The 14,115-nt window shown below is 35.9% G+C and overlaps 1 protein-coding gene across 9 annotated transcripts in view; it reads right to left on the bottom strand.

Moving 5' to 3' along the window:
- Positions 1 to 14,115, bottom strand: part of LOC137616710 (uncharacterized) — a 198,471-nt gene that overhangs the window by 78,736 nt on the left and 105,620 nt on the right. For 7 of the 9 annotated variants that reach the window (XM_068346711.1, XM_068346706.1, XM_068346705.1 and 4 more), the window contains 4 exons: positions 11,231 to 11,436; positions 10,133 to 10,266; positions 9,329 to 9,527; positions 6,468 to 6,574 (listed from right to left, as the gene is read on the bottom strand). In XM_068346711.1, the coding sequence (XP_068202812.1) occupies positions 6,468 to 6,574; positions 9,329 to 9,527; positions 10,133 to 10,266; positions 11,231 to 11,436 (646 nt within the window). The remainder of the gene's footprint in view (positions 1 to 6,467; positions 6,575 to 9,328; positions 9,528 to 10,132; positions 10,267 to 11,230; positions 11,437 to 14,115) is intronic. The other 2 variants (XM_068346707.1, XM_068346713.1) reach the window with 1 other exon arrangement.

The raw sequence follows: 14,115 nt of genomic DNA, 5'->3' as shown, positions 1-14,115 counted from the left end.
GAGCCCTTGAGCTTATAGCATCTTGCCTTTCCGACTAGGGTTGTAATAATAATAATAATAGAATTACCTATCGCTGTACTATACAACTTCATTCTACTTAGATGTCTTCAACACTACAGTAATTTCTTCTACGTCTTAAGTCTTCTTGTTCCAGCTTATGCATACAACTGTAAAGATCAGATATTGAACTCAAGGTAAAATGAACCCATAGCCAATAGGGTAACATAACAGAAATTGTTTTGATGAATACTGTAATTAAAACATACTAATAGTTAAGATATTCTAAATATAAAATTAATACAATATCTTTTTAGAAGTGAGCATTTCCAATTTCTTTCAAAACAACAAATTAGACAATTAAGAGGGTGAAAGTTCATTTCAGGGTATGTATAAGATACTGGTGCCTGTTTAGATCAGATATTCTACTATTGAAAAAATTAACGTTCTATTCTTTATGAAAACAGTCTTTGTCACAGACGATTATAGCATTCATGCAAATATGACTGACAAAACTAATCTAATTTTTAATCAATTAAAGAGATGAAGTCTACTAGAACTTTTGAATGATGATAAGGCAAAATTCACATCCTTCACTTGAATTTCAAATCAAGATACAACATAAAAACTTACGCCCACATTTTTTAGTGTTCATTAAGCTTTTTAAAAGGTCACTTATGAATGGTAGCAGCAAGAGACAGTGACAGTGCCCTAAAGACTAACCATATATACATATGATCAGCAACTCTCTCTCCATCAAGCCAGAACCAAAGAAGGCTAGGCAATGGCGGCTGGTAACTTAGCAGGTAGACCTATAAGCTTTCCCATACTCCCCTACTCCCCTATCCCTAGCTCACAAGGATGGTGAGGTTGCAGACACTATAAGCAACTATTGAGCTCTGATGGGTTTCAAACCTTAATCCCACAGATTGTCAGACAGGGACGTTTTCAATAAGCTACTCATATTTTCAATATGCATAGGAAACACCAATGGCATGAATGCATGTTATATATTTCACACCCCTAGTTTAATGATAGCTGTCCGGGGAGTTGGTGAAATTGTTATTCATCTTACAAACGGCAACCATATGCTGGCCAGACTCTCAAAGGTGGCTCTACTTTTGGGTGACATTAATTAAAAACAACCTATCCTTCATTCCTTTAAGATTCACTATACTTCCCAAAGCAATGTTAACACAGCAAACACCATGTCATGCACATAAACAGAAGAGATGATGATCCACACACGTCCGAGACTCTATTACATGCCAAGAATTAAACTAGTAGAATCAATAAGACTAAAAGACATTAAAGAAAAACCGTTATTCTACATTAATAGATGCATAACCTCAACCATAAAGCCATGCACAAATCATATGAAAGCCAAAAATTCAAATTCATGCTACATAGAGAGTAGAACACTTACCAATTTCTCAAAAAAGAATAATAGCCTTTTTCAGTTCATTTAACTTCTGCAACTAATCAGTGCCAAATTTTCCTTATATGGAGGGAAAAACTTGAAAATCTTAAAAACCATAACTTGGACATTTTCAAATCTTCAATTTACCAAGGGACTCACTCTGTGACAAAGATGACTGTAATCATATAATGACTGGAATATTATCTAGGCAATCCATTATCTACTCTAAAGTTCAGTGTTTTTCTCAAGTTCTATGCAATGGTGAAATTAACCAACATAAAAAAAACAAAAGATTGCATTTCCTAGTCAAAAGTATAACTTTAAATATTTATGAACATTGACTTAATCAATAATGAAATGCTATACACCATATAGACAACATAGCTCCTTGGTTGGAAATCCAAATGGTGTGCCAAAAGTAATGCAAAATAATAATAAACTATGATAGAGATTAAGCACAATAAATAAAGCCCATTGTACGGTATGAATAAAACTTATAGCACCTAATCAAAGATGATGGTAAACCGAATAAAAGGAAAACTCGGAAAAGCATTTATTAACCGATAACCAATATACATAAGCTGGCTAGAAGAATACAAGATGTAGAAGCTGATAAATACTGTAAAACAGTTACAGTACCTTTTAACCTTTCATGCCCAAATAGTGCTAGTAAGGATGATATCTATTCCTACATGCATATAATAGAGCCCTTGTTACATGCTTAAGAAATAGGAAGAAAACAATGATCAACAGAGGTGTCTCAAGCATATTACTACTTTACCTGGATTCTTAATCCTTATAGACAGCCCCTCAAATTCTAAACTGATGTCAAATTCATGTAATCAAAATACAGACTGAATTACATAGCAACAACAATAAAGAAACAAAAACATAAAATTCCTAGTAATTCTGATCAAATGTTTATTTCCCATAGATTATAAATGTTCTGTGATGCAGATGGTTTGGAAATTCAGATGTTGGTAGAATGAATATAAAAAAAATATTGCTTATCTATATACAGTAGTTCTTTTTCCCAAGAGTATAGCTATGCTCCTTAGTTACAAAGAAAATTGTTACAATATATTTACGCTAACAAAAGATATTTCACAATGTGTCCTCATTGCTAGATGGTTACCTGCTACATTCAATCAAAAATATGCGTATTTACACATACCCTGTACTGTATATAATTTTTTTCTCTTCAAAAAGGACTACCCTTCCAATTTTCAACAATGAAGTCTAGACTACAGCTGGTAATCTTAGGCCTGCCCTGTAGAAGTCCAAGGGGCTTATGGATTAACAGCATCTTTCATTTACTGATCACTCATCCAATTATTTACCAAACCTAATGTTACTTTAAACAGGCCCCTGAACGTCTCTAGGTCAGACGTTGGGCGTGCAACCCCATCCTACGATACAGTGCTGAAGAAGGGAAGAGTACCTTCAACCAAAGTCATTCCTTACAACTTTTGATACTGAGAAAGGGACAACAGTCACTCCAATTCCTGATTCAAATAAATTCCCCCATAAGAATATTTCCAGATTTAAACCACCCAATCTTACCACCATTTAACAGGTCTCCCTTACTGTTTTCAGTCTATGTTTTCAGTTATTCACACTTATCATCCTCTATTCTTTCTTTCCCTTAGAACACTCCTCTATCTTTGAAATGCTTTGATTACTTTCTTTACCAATGACAACCTTTTAACATATAACATATATACTATATTGGCAATATGAATATTACGCATAAGTGAAAGTAATATGCAACACTATCTATGATTTTAATAACATTACCAGTAAACTTAAGATGGATTAACTGCGAGTGAAAAGATAACAAGCAATAAATTTGCCATACAGTAATTTGTTGGTAGCTGGTGTCATACTTATGTTTATTTCCTATTCATAGAGAAATATGCATCACCTGCCAAAATAACCAGAAAGCTGCAATTTCATTAAATACATAATATTGTGATACGTTTCGCAGGAATTACTTGTCATAACTTCTAAAATCGTAATTCTAGAGCTTTACAAAAAGCAATAATACTGTGGGCCTTTGTTAACAATATAATTTCATCTAGATAAGTCATCCTCAGAGATAAACTGATTAATGAGGTACTTACCAACTAAAGAGATACCCAATTAATTAAATAACAATGAACTTCTCTTTTATTTGATTGTGAACATATGGCACACAAGTTAAAAGATGCTAGAACAGTAAGTACGATGTAGGAAACTGGGAATGGAAGAAACTTCATTTGTTTTTCATGAGGCAAATTCCTTTACACTGCAACTATACCATAATGGTTTATACGGCACACTTGCTAGAACTTATAGACATTACTCGAATACATGTCCCTCGATGACTTATAGTACATGGGTCAAAATCTATAAAGTTGGAGTACAGTCATTAGGAGTGCTCATCATACCATCTTTTCAACTATATTTTCCTTATTGACCGGAATGTCTATACTGCTAGTTATGGCTATTGAACTAACTTGGGTGTCACAAGTAGTTTCATTATGCTGCCGGGTGACCATAAAACTACTAGCCTTTGTACCATGACATTCAATGGACTCGGTTTTGATTTCTCTTGTTTAAGGGTATCCCTTAATATAATTATCATTGGTTTTCTCATCTACTGGTTCTCATTTAATTTTACCGTTTCTTGTTAATTTTGTAAGCTGAAATTATGCTTGATATTCAATTTACATCCTTTGGACTAAATTTTCTTTTGCTTTTAATTTCCTCATCGTTGTAAGGTACGGTTGTATAATTTTATAGCGTTGATGGGAAAGTGTTTTGCCTTTCAGCTAGGTTCACAAGCACATCAGTTCATTATGTATACAATCATTGCAATAATAATAAGAATGATAATGACAACAGCAATCCATAAAACAATACAGTAACTCAATTTATTAAAAATATTTATCATTTGAGAAAAATTAATAACATTGAAAATAAATTCCAATTAAATGTCTGGTTCACTAGTGAATGAGACCCTAAGACAAACACAAGAAAAAGAAGGGAAAAAATGAATGAGTTAGGAAAGTAAAGCTTTGTCAACACTCGCAGTTCAATGGTTGGAAGAATGTTACTCCTAAAACCCTAAGCAGAAGCTCAATTGACCTCATCAAGTTATGAAGGTCATTTGACAATGTCAGAACAAAGACCCTTAACGATATTTCTAACACCAAGGAAGTATGAGACTCACTGTCTCACCAGAGAATAGTTCATACATCCTTTAGAAAGCCATGGGTATTTTCTCTATATCAAAATCTTTGGACATCCCTTCCTAATTCTATTTCCCTTGAATCTTACAACATTCTTTACCCAAAGGAGGAGGTCTATCATTCCTTTGCAATAATGAATATAGCCTAATTGGTGTTATTGAATGGGGTTGTTTCTATCAAACAACATGACCTGGAAGTTAAGATTAGAACATGAAGAAAATGGAGTAATTGTACCTGTATTGATTGTATAACTGTCCCCAGAGTATCCTAATAAGAATCTAACTGAAATTATGAAAGGAATACTGCTCTCAGGAAATAACGGGTTTCTGAAAAACTTTGATAGAAAACTAGTGAAGCAATTACTTGCAAAAATTGAAAGGGGTTAATAGAATCTTTACTTCCGACTGGGTCTGATGAAAAAATAAATGAAACTGGCTCAATGACCGTCTTAGCAGTGACTACTGCAATCAAGTACGTAGCAGACACGCTTTTCAATCCTTTTATCTCTGAGGTGACTCAATGAGTTTCCTGGTGGGACAAGCAGGCTCATAGATATACCAGTCACTCTAGATCTATCACATCTTTGGCCTTTCGGAAAACTCGGCCTTCAAAAGGGTGCACCTGAATGCAGATCCTTCTCATGTGGATGTTGAATACTGTACCATCATATAAATATTTCTATGGCATATGAATTTATCAACTGAGTCTAACTGCCATGGAGATAAATTTGAATATTCAACTTTATATAAAATCAATACATATTCCTATCTATTACAAACAATTACCTTACAAAAGCTTATTTAGTATATCAAGGAATATACAATTAGAAACTTACCAAGCATCTTACTTTATAACAGGATGGCTCCCAAGTGGAGTATGCCAACCAATCTCTACCCAAAGCATACTCATTTTGAAAATTAAGTCAATCAGCAATTAAGTCTCAGGTTGTTAATAGATCCCCATTACAAAGGCTCAAGGAATCTATCTATCAAAAGCAGCAAGACTAATTCAAGTTGATTTTACTATTATTGTGAGTGGAAAACACTAGATTTTGGCCATTTCTACTCTTACTTTAACTTACTGTTCCTCTAACTCGAGACTTCTCGTGAAGTATCTGGATTCTAGTTTTCATCCTACCCAAAAAATGGACAGCCATACAAACTCTTAGAGATCTGACGGCTTCCATGACATACTATTTCATCCCAGCAACGACTAAGAAATTGAATTCTGGATGGCCCTACATTCCTGAATGAGTTGACAAAACAACTGATTTAGGCATAATGCTATTCTTACCTAATGCATGACCCTAATTAAAGGGCTATTCTCTACTTCAACCACTTTCTCATCTAAAACAATACTTTTGTCTCTATGGTGGTTTACACTACTGTATATCCCACCTTCCACTCCTTTGATTTTGCAAATATTTAGTAATTTTGAACATCGAGGGAACGAGGATTAAATTTCCATCCATAGAAATCTTTTCTAGAAAAGGAGACTAAATTTTGTAAATTTGAAGTCCATCATCCCTTAATGTACTGAATTTGTAGGCTCTAGCAAGGACATAAATAGTAAAAATTATATTAAATTGATTTTAAATAACTATTACAGTATACTTTGGCAGGCATGATTAAAAAAAAAAAAAACTTTTAAAACAAACACTTCTAATATTGAGTATCACTTCATACATAATAAACATAGTATAATGAAATCCTAAAAACTTGCCAATACACATCAGCAGAACTAATGATGGTAAAAAGTTTATCAGCACCTCACTAATATGGTGGATAGTGAGGTGGGAAGAATAGAGGACGCCTCACCTGCAGGTGTTTGCTCAAAGCCTGAATTTCCAAAGAATGAAGCTGCAGTTGAGAGATACATTGCTGCAGGAGCGATACCATCTGCGTGCCATTAGGATCAGTTGCACCTGAGAAAAACAATTCTAATATTAAAACCTGTTATTTACATACCTTTGAATCAAAGGATATTAACAAAGTAAGTAACTTCATGAATAATACATACATACATATACCAAGGCACTTCCCCCAATTTTGGGGGGTAGCCGACATCAACAAATGAAACAAAAACACAAAAGGGGACCTCTACTCTCTACGTTCCTCCCAGCCTAACAAGGGACTCAACCGAGTTCAGCTGGTACTGCCAGGGTGCCACAGCCCACCCTCCCCCGTTTTCCACCACTGATGAAGCTTCATAATGCTGAATCCCCTACTGCTGCTACCTCTGCGGTCATCTCTCAATGACCTCCATTATCTCTTTCAAATACTGTATGCTATGACACTGATCTTACGTCTTCGGCAATCGACAACAGAAACCGAAACAGTAACACATGACACAGAAAGACCTCCAGCAACCAGACAATCAAGTTTACCAGAAGATGTGGTGTAGTGTTAACACTTTTCTCTCACAAGAACTTATAATTCCATACAATTGTATTCCATAAATCATATTGTGGGATACTTGTAGCTAGGAAATCATGATACAGTAACACCAACCCCCCTAAATCAGTGATTGGTTCCAAGAGATATGACATAGATTGATTTTTATATGTAGATAGGACTTTTGCATAACAAAATGACTTACACAATTTTATTAATGGGGTTGTGTCTAATATCATAGAAGAGAAAGTAGTAGGACATCAGTATTTGGATGTAATTTTACAATATCTGACTTGCTTTTATAAGACTGTCACACAGGACCTCCAAAGTGTTATTAACTCTTGAGTGCTTTGAGATTAAGAGAAGAAAACAGATATGAAAATCTATAGTAGGTTCAGTATCAGAGGTAAAAAAACAAAACCTAATTCCTACTCCTATTATGGGAACTGTGTTAGATGGAGTTAATATTGATAAAGTTGCTAAAGTAGAGAACAGAACTCAAACTGATGTCCTGAGGTTGGTTTCTAGAATACTCAAACTTCCCATTATGGGTCAGATTTCTCAAACTCAAGATAAGCTAAAAACCAGGCCCTTTTGTTAAAGCAATAACACAACAGAATTTAGTTACAGTGCATTCCACAATTGCCACCCGAACTTGAAAACCTTATCGTAGCACAGTATGACAATCCTTTCCACCGAGGTCAAGTAGGGGAAGATTGTCCCATTTCTTCCCGTTTGGGAAACCTACAGCACGACCCGTGGGTATTAGCTGTGGTAAAAAAAATTGCTACTGAATCCTGCTAAATTCCAACCCACCTTTGTCAAAGAAACAGGTTATGTATCCAAGTTACCTTGCGAATATAAAAGCTCAGTTACCACAACTTAAAATTGTGAAACTTCTAGAGAGAAGAATGGGATAAATGAGATCATCAACCTTAAATTCTACAAGGTATTCCTAGACCAAAAAAACCTCAAAAAAGTAGGTTAAAGACCTGGTCTAGATGTCTATCTTCTATCTAACAATTTTTTCCTACTTTATTTGTTAAGATTGATTTTGCACAAATTTCACAGTCTTGCAAGAAGTTTTGTAAAAGTAAGGTTATCAGATATTATATACTTAACCCTTTTACCCCCAAAGGACGTACTGGTACGTTTCACAAAACCCATCCCTTTACCCCCATGGACGTACCGGTACGTCCTTGCAAAAAAATGCTATAAAATTTTTTTTTTCATATTTTTGATATTTTTTTGAAAAAATGCAGGCCTTTCCAAGAGAATGAGACCAACCTGACCTCTCTATGACAAAAATTAAGGCTGTTAGAGCAATTTGAAAAAAAATATACTGCAAAATGTGCTGGGAAAAAAATAACCCCTTGGGGGTTAAGGATTGGAAATTTCCAAAGAGCCTGGGGGTAAAAGGGTTAATAAGTGTTAAGGTAGTGTATGGTAAAACTACCTTTAGTCTAATAACAAGAAATGCGGGAGCATATGAACGTCACAATCACAATATTAGGCCTATGTATTTAATACACTAGTAAAAAATATTTTACTGGTACCATGCAGTTTTCTTTCACAGCTGTTTTCTATCCTAATAAATGAAAGTTCACAAACATTGGTATTGATATACATGCTTTCTGACTAACATATGAAAATTTCTAATCTTTATTAAATCTACATTAAATTAACTTTATTTATACACATCAATTCATAGTAAATAAAGAGATATAAACTAAAATGCAACAATCCTGCATTTTATCATTACTAGCCAAGCTATAAACCTAATTGGAAAAGCAAAATGCTGCAAGTCCAAATGGTCCAAATGGGAAAGCATCCAAGCAAAGAAAGGAAATAGATAGGTAAGGAATAAACTACGAATGAGAAATAATAAAAAATATATTAACCCTTTTACCCCCAAAGGACGTATTGGTACGTTTCACAGAACCCATCCCTTTACCCCCATGGACATACCAATACGTCCTTGCAAAAAAATGCTATAAAATTTTTTTTTTTCAGATTGATAATTTTTTTGAAAAAATTCAGGCCTTTTCCAAGAGAATGAGACCAACCTGACCTCTCTATGACAAAAATTAAGGCTGTTAGAGCAATTTAAAAAAAATATACTGCAAAATGTGCTGGGAAAAAAATAACCCCCTGGGGGTTAAGGGTTGGAAATTTCCAAAGAGCCTGGGGGTAAAAGGGTTAAGATCAGTAACAACGTTAAATAGATAAGTCCTACATAAACTATCAAAGGAGACTATGTCATCCTCTCTGCTAAAGCTACTTACCTAAAGTTAATGACCCTAACCCAGCATAAGCAGTCATTGGGGTAAGGGCTTGGACCCCAACACCAGGCAGGTGCGAGACAGATGACGATGGGAGACTGGGTGTGGGCAATTCAGGCAGTAACTGTGGAACCATCATATGCGTCTGTTCATGGCGCAGAGTCTCGTGTAGATTGTTGATAGTCCCTTGGACTTGGCTCAACTGCAACACATCAAGTATAGATACAAAAAAATTAGAATTAGAAAGTTAATTAACTTACATGGTCACTACATAGCAGTCTCAAAATATGAAATGTCACATGTTTGTTCGTTCTGTAATTGACAAAATTTCTGCATTACAGTTAAAAACTACATATAATGGAGTAATCACAAGGTTTACAATTAAAAAGGCTATCAATACAATTCGTTCTGTAATTGACAAAATTTCTGCATTACAGTTAAAAAACTACATATAATGGAGTAATCACAAGGTTTACAATTAAAAAGGCTATCAATACAATTCGTTCTGTAATTGACAAAATTTCTGCATTACAGTTAAAAACTACATATAATGGAGTAATCACAAGGTTTACAATTAAAATGGCTATCAATACAATTCGTTCTGTAATTGACAAAATGTTTGCATTACAGTTAAAAACTACATATAATGGAGTAATCGCAAGGTTTACAATTAAAAAGGCTATCAATACAATTCGTTCTGTAATTGACAAAATTTCTGCATTGCAGTTAAAAACTACATATAATGGAGTAATCACAAGGTTTACAATTAAAAAGGCTATCAATAAAAACAATCATCAAATGGATTACCTGTGATAGTGCAGCCCCAATACTCTGCTGAGCTTGGTGTGCAGTATTCGAAGGTGACTTATAGTTGTGCTCATCCATACTAGGAATTGGTTCCCAAGATGCCTTTGGCACACTGCTGCCACCTACAAATGCAACTTCAGTTTCAAAGTGTCAGAAAACACCAACAAATATTTTCACTACAAAGTTATGCATAACATACATACTGAATATCAATATGCAATAGAAATTCAACTTTTTACATTTGCTTTTAGATCCAACTAAATCATTTAAAACTGAATGAAAAAGAAATAAAAAACTATCAGCGAGCACCTTAAGAGAAACGTAATCATGACCCCATTCCCTTCAGCTTTCCATTATTCTGTTACTTTAAAAGTAAAACAAATTATACTAACCTAAAATGAAACTTCTGTACTGTAATAACTTAGAAGAGAGAATTCAAAAATGTTTGTAATAGTATTTTCATTATCATTATCAATTATAATAGGGTACACCCAATAGATCTATTTTTATGCAAAAGGAGAAATTTGACAAAAAAGAAATTGGGCAGCCTGAAATGAACATATGGAACAAAAGGCAAAAAGCAATAGTGGTGATATCAGAAATAAAACTGAAAAATCTACTATTACCATCAGCAGATGGTACAAACATGTATATTATTATTATCATTATTACTATCCAAGCTACAACCCTAGTTGGAAAAGCAATATGCTATAAGCCCAGGGGCTCCAACAGGGAAAAATAGCCCAGTGAGGAAAGGAAATAAGGAAATAAATAAATGAAGAGAACAAATTAACAATAAATCATTCTTAAAAGAAAAGTAACAACGTCAAAACAGACATGTCACATATAAACTATTAACAATATAAAAAAAAAAAATATGTCATAAATAAACTATAAAAAGACTCATGTCCGCCAGGTCAACAAAAAAGCATTTGCTCCAACTTTGAATTTTTGAAGTTCTACTGATTCAACTACCCGATTAGGAGGATCATTCCACAACTTGGTAACAGCTGGAATAAAACTTCTGGAGTACAGGTTACATGGGTTGGTAATGAATCAAACATCAAAAGAGCTGAAATGAATGTACGTGAGACATACCAACGCGATTGTGTTTGGGACGTCCAGCTGGCGAAGTCGAGAGGTTGTTCACGGAAAAGTGGCCGGAATCTTGGCGACGACGATGACGACTTGAGCTTGAATAACGATTTCTATCCTTGGGTGGTCCAGATGGAGGCGGTGGCTGTGATCGACGATGGGCGCGCTGCAAGACTTCCATATCTTCTGCTCCCACAAGTTCATCATCACTTTAAAGAAGACAAAGACAAATCTTCAGTTTTATAACCTTTTCATGTAGAAGTCTATAACATTCAACACTAATCTAATACTTCCTGGCCAGACATTATATTACTATTATTACAGGCTAAGCTACAACACTAGTTGGAAAAGCAAAATGCTATAATTATGCACAAGGGTTCCAACAGGGAAAAATAGCCCAGTGAGGAAAGGAAATAAGGAAATAAATAAACTACAAGAGAAGTAATGAACAATTAGAATAAAATATTGTTAGGATAGTTACAACATTAATTAGATCTTTCATAGAAAAAAAAAAAAGATAAAATAGTGTGTCCAAGTGTACCCTCAAGCAAGAGAACTCTAATCCAAGACTGTGGAAGACCATGGTACAGAGGCTATGGCACTACCCAAGACTGAAGAACTATGGTTTGATTTTGGAGTGTCCTCCTTGAAGAGCTGCTTACCATGGCTAAAGTCTCTCTTCTACCCTTATCAAAAGGAAAGTAGCTACTGAACAAATACAGTGCAGTAATCAACCCCCTAGGAAAAGAAGAATTGTTTGGTAATCTCAGTGTTGTCAGGCGTATGAGGACAGAGGAGAATGTGTAAAGAATAGGCCAGACTATTCAGTGTACTGTATGTACAGGCAAAGGAAAAATGAGCCATAACTAGAGAGAGGAATCCAATGTAGGACTGTCTGGACAGTCAAAAGACCCAATAACTCTCTAGCGGTAGTATCTCAATGAGTGGCTGGTGCCCTGGCCAACCTACTACCTACAAAAGAACTATAAGTATCAATAATCGACATACTGAAATAGCCACATGGAAATTTCCTTCTAAAAACAGACTAGCTAGGACAAAATGGAGGGAAGCTCTATTTTTGAAAATCCTGTGTCCATTTTTGGATATGCATAGAGCAAGCTATGCTTTGTTACTCTCATACAGCAGACACTAAGCTACTCTAAAATAAAAAATCTTAAAAGCAATTTGTATTTTTCTTAGCTATACTATCCTGAGTTCTTTAAAATAGGGACTGTTATAAGTAGAGGTGGAACAAACGTTGAAATCGTTAACTAGGTAGTTAATGACAGGTGATAAGCGTAGCCAAGCAGCATAGGACTTCACTTCTGACCTTCAGCTCAGGACTGAGAGGGGTGGTTGAGGTGGGAACTGAAACTTTAATGGACTCTTAGAATATGTATCAGGATCGGAAGATGAAGAGCAAGACGAGAAAGAAGAGTTGGAAAAGGAAGGGGGAATGAATCACTTAACCACTTGCTAACTTTCTCATAAGAATCTGCAAACAGACAGTCGCTATTAATAAATCTAAGCGACTAAGGGCGATGAAACTTCCAGAGGAAGAATCCAAAAAAAAAAACCACAGGTCACTCTGACAGCAACTACAGCCCTCGGGGACACTGTCACAGGGAATTGCCAGACACACTCACTTCATCTTAGAAGAAGTATCAGAATTAGAAGTTGAAATGGAAGAGAGAGAGTAGTTGGAAGAGAAGAGAGAGAATAGTTGGAAGAGAAGAGAGAGAATAGTTGGAAGAGAAGAGAAATAATAGTTAGAAGAGGAGGAATAAATCACTTCTTTTTACCAACTTTCTCTTCAGGATCTGCAAGTAGAATTGCTAGTAATAGAACGAGTGAGCCTTGCCGATGAAGTTAGTCCATGGGGAGGACCAATATGGGTCACTCCAACAGGAACCAAAATAGTGTGGGGATAATGCCATATGAAGGCAGCAAGCACACGCACTGGCAATAGTAATAAAGACACAGGGGCTGGCATCAAAGGCACAGAGGGAGGGAGCCACGTACCCCGGTCTGTTTACAGGCATAGGGCAGGGGTGACAGGCACTGGGGAACGACACTAGCAACAGACACAGGGGAATGCCACTATAGCTAATCACTAAGGGAGGGCACCAGGATAGGCATACAAAATCACCAGACTGGAGACTTTACTTTCTTATGCTTTAACATTCTCCTCCACAAGGGGCAAAGCCCTGAGGGGACCACTTCTACGGTCACTTGACTCTAGTGGCACTGGGATCACTGTTGAATAATTGGCACTGGTGACATAAGGATGAAATAGCCTTAGCTACCCGAGAACCTATCTGCAAAATATAAGGTTGGCTTTGTTGACAAAGATCTGCAATAAAATGCTTCCAGGACATATAGAAGTTCGGAGAATGCCTCGTCAATCTTCACCAACCATGAAAAAACTCACAATTGTAGATCCGAGTTTTTCCTGCGCCTGAAGCCTGTTCCCAGGACTAAGCCAGAGGCTTAAACCCAGAAGCTTCAGTTAACTCAATGTGGAGTATAAAATGCTATACAAGTCTTTCTGGCAATGCATGTCTTACCAAGAATAATGGAGAAGACTTATTCCTCACGCTCCTAAATGCAAAAGCCCTCTCATAGAAGGACGCAATCTATACTCTGTAAAAGGGGGATAATAGTAAACAGTTAAGTCTCTGTCATAGCAAGCCGATCTATTGATGCTTTAGTCATAAACCATTGCAGTGTCCAGTATCAGCACGAAGCCAATCCATATACCAAAGCACTTCCCCCAATTTTGGGGGATAGCCGACATCAAACAAATGAAAAAAGGGGACCTTTCCTCTCTACGCTCCTCCCAGCCTGACGAGGGACTCAACCGAGTTCGGCTGGTACTGCTAGGGTGC

This window comes from Palaemon carinicauda, chromosome 22 (assembly GCF_036898095.1).
Source record: "Palaemon carinicauda isolate YSFRI2023 chromosome 22, ASM3689809v2, whole genome shotgun sequence".
In the NCBI taxonomy this organism is placed as follows: domain Eukaryota; kingdom Metazoa; phylum Arthropoda; class Malacostraca; order Decapoda; family Palaemonidae; genus Palaemon; species Palaemon carinicauda.
This window is presented reverse-complemented; position numbering and strand designations above follow the sequence as displayed.